At 38.1% G+C, this 2923-nt stretch overlaps 1 protein-coding gene across 10 annotated transcripts in view; it reads left to right on the top strand.

Moving 5' to 3' along the window:
* cep290 (centrosomal protein 290) overlaps positions 1–2923 on the top strand; it is a 40888-nt gene that overhangs the window by 10287 nt on the left and 27678 nt on the right. For all 10 annotated transcript variants that reach the window (XM_032522869.1, XM_032522875.1, XM_032522870.1 and 7 more), the window contains 2 exons: positions 1854–1975; positions 2558–2633. In XM_032522869.1, coding sequence (XP_032378760.1) covers positions 1854–1975; positions 2558–2633 — 198 coding nt within the window. The remainder of the gene's footprint in view (positions 1–1853; positions 1976–2557; positions 2634–2923) is intronic.

Genomic DNA, 2923 nt, shown 5'->3' with positions numbered 1-2923 from the left:
GACCTAAAACTTAATTGCAATTCATCATTTACTTGGCAAATTACATTTCCATCAGCGTTTATTGCATAAGCGATATATCGATAAAGATAAAATCCAATGAGTTAGAACGTATTTCCTTTGAGTTGATATTCATGAAATCGTTTCCATAAGGCAATTTTCACCTAATTCGGATAAAAACGTGTGGATGCAACAATCGCTAGAGTCTCTCAGGATAAAAGTTGATTGTCTATGTCTAAACTTAAAGGGATGAAGTCAGTTTGCATTGTGTGCAATCATTTAAACATCTGCACTGATTGGTCTGGTAATGTAATGCGATTATGATTGATTTGAAAAAAGTAACAGAAATACATTCCCCCCCCCCCCAGAAACAGTGTTCCTATAAAAGCTGTTGACAGTGAGTGAGGTTTTCCTCTCATGGTATGAGGTAGAAGGCAGACATTTATTTCAAGGGCTAGAGGGCAGATATCTAAAAAACCTGTTCAAAATTATAGCTTTTCCACAGCAGTGGTCGGGGCCGAGCATTTTGAACAGAAAAAAAAATGGCAGTGGATGGAGAAGAGGAGAAAAATTGCAAAGTAACAAGGATTCTGTCAGCAGAGGTGCCAAACATTTCTGCTCATCTATTTGGTATGCCCAAGGAACAGGTCCTATTGTTTAAATGAGGGTAGGTGATTGGTGTGTAGGGGATTTGAACTGCTAACTCTCGCACTGAAAACCAGTATCAACCTTGTAGAGCTACAGCTCCTCTTAGAAATCTAGGTCTCCAAAAGCATAATGCCAGAGTACACATTGGCATGTTAACCTAGGACACAAACTAATGAGCTGATCATTTTGGTGTGTTGATGCTCAGAAATCTCTGAAATATGCAGGGAATATGTACGATAACACATTGGCTGACTCACAACTGGAACTAGACTAATTGTTAATCCGAATCAGACACATTTAAAATATGCAGACCAGTTGTCCACAACACAATGCCTGATTAGATATATGCATGATTGTTTTGCAACACCAGGGGCTCAAACTCAGAACCTTTGTTGCCGTTGGCAGGTGCTGATCTCAAGGAGCTATTCAATGAGAATTTGTGTACTTGGTTAAGACAATATAGAGACGCTAGTAATTTGTTTTCACAAAAATCCCAAAATGACAAAGTGGTGTTTAAAGATGCTCTATTTTGCATTGACTGCAATAGTGTAGATGAGGACAAAATTCAAACATGTTTTAAAAATTCACTTTTTGAGATAGAATTCAGATATTTTGCACATTAAATCTACAGTGATCTTTTGATGTTGGGAGGTTTTTCCATGAACATCAAAGATTTAGTTTGCAAGAAATTGCAGAATTTGTTTACACTACTGTATCCAGTAAAATGTGTTATTGCTCTTTGGGCTCAGATTTTGATATATCAAAAATCTAAATGGTGCAGAGTAAGTCTGTGGAGCGCAGTCTGGAGATGACATTTGCCAAATTTGGTCTCACTTAATTAATAGGTTTTTGACACGTGTTTGCAGTAAGAGTTTGACATATGTTGTAACATTGCAGCATAAACAGTTGATTTTTTATGAATTATTAAAGTTTAGGATTTTAGATGGCTGCGGAAGCACTACCATCAGCACAATTAGCACACAAATGGCACTGATTAAGTTTGGCACAGGACTGGACTTGTGTGCAAATTTCAGTGAGTTTCCATGCATGGAAACATGAATTTCTTTGGAAGAAGAAGAGTAGTAATACTGTCAAAACAATGGGGTCTCAGATTCGCTGTTCGGCCCCTTACTATCTGCAAAACTATCTATAGTAGTTCAATGTTCACATTTTGCCGCTTCTGAAATAACAATCAGCTGTGTCTATAGGAATCCCACAGTCAAGCTTGCTGCTGGAAGAGGAGGATCAGGCCCTGGTCAGGCCCAGCAGAACTGTACAGCTTCAACCTAAACGAAGCAGCACTTACGCAGATGAAGAGATCCAACGCAAAGTAAGCCTGTGGCTAATAACGTCATTTCTTGCATTGAAGGCCCAGTGTACCAAAGAAGAGCGATTTTTCCAGATTTTACTGGTTTAATGGTTTAGATTGAGAATTTCCGTCTTCTAGATGTGGTTACACGAGTCATGCACCAAACAGAAGAAAGCAAACCCCATTAAAATGCACAATGATGAAAGAATTGGGGAAAAAAAGATAGAAGAGAAACAAGTGGAAAGAATAGAAAGATTAGATAAACATTGTATTAACTCATCGCCTTTTGATTTAACCAGTGCTGAAAGGTTTTTAAAGGTGTATGATACATTTTTTGGAGTGAAACCAATGATGTCATGTAAGTCAAGAAAGCAGGATATCCTGTGTTATGTGAATACTTTCAGGGGTTACTTAAAAAACAATAAAACAATAAATCTAGTTAAAAGGAAAATGTATGTAAAGCAACAAACCTAATCAATGCATGATTAGTTATTATTCAAGTACCGGGGAGCTGTTTCTGCTTTGGTTGCAGAACAGTTAACACATGTTGCACCTGTAGCTGAAAGGTTTTCATTGTCAACTTTTTCATTACAAACTTTGCAGAATGAGTTCTTAGAAAAAGAACTCACCAATAAGGAGAGGGAGCTGGAACTTCATAAAACCCAGTTTCACATCAAATGTAAGTATCCATCCGATTTGCATTTAAAGTTCACATTAGGGCTGCACAAGTAATCGAATAATCACGATTTTGGCTTCCCACGATCATATTTGCGTGATCGAGCAATATTTTAAATGCCTCATTCCGTTCGTAGAATGCTCCGTTTTTTGTTGTTGTTGCAAAGCCAATCTACTGCTCCGTAAAACACTTTCTGATCATATGCCAGTCAGAGTAGTTCCCTGCACCGTGCAGCTTAGTTTCTAGATGTAGACTGTCACAGAGGATAGAGTAAGCCCCGCCCCCATTCACTC

This window comes from Etheostoma spectabile, chromosome 8, assembly GCF_008692095.1.
Source record: "Etheostoma spectabile isolate EspeVRDwgs_2016 chromosome 8, UIUC_Espe_1.0, whole genome shotgun sequence".
Lineage (NCBI taxonomy): Eukaryota > Metazoa > Chordata > Actinopteri > Perciformes > Percidae > Etheostoma > Etheostoma spectabile.
Note: the sequence above shows the minus strand (reverse complement) of the source record. Positions and strands in the feature narration are given on the sequence as shown.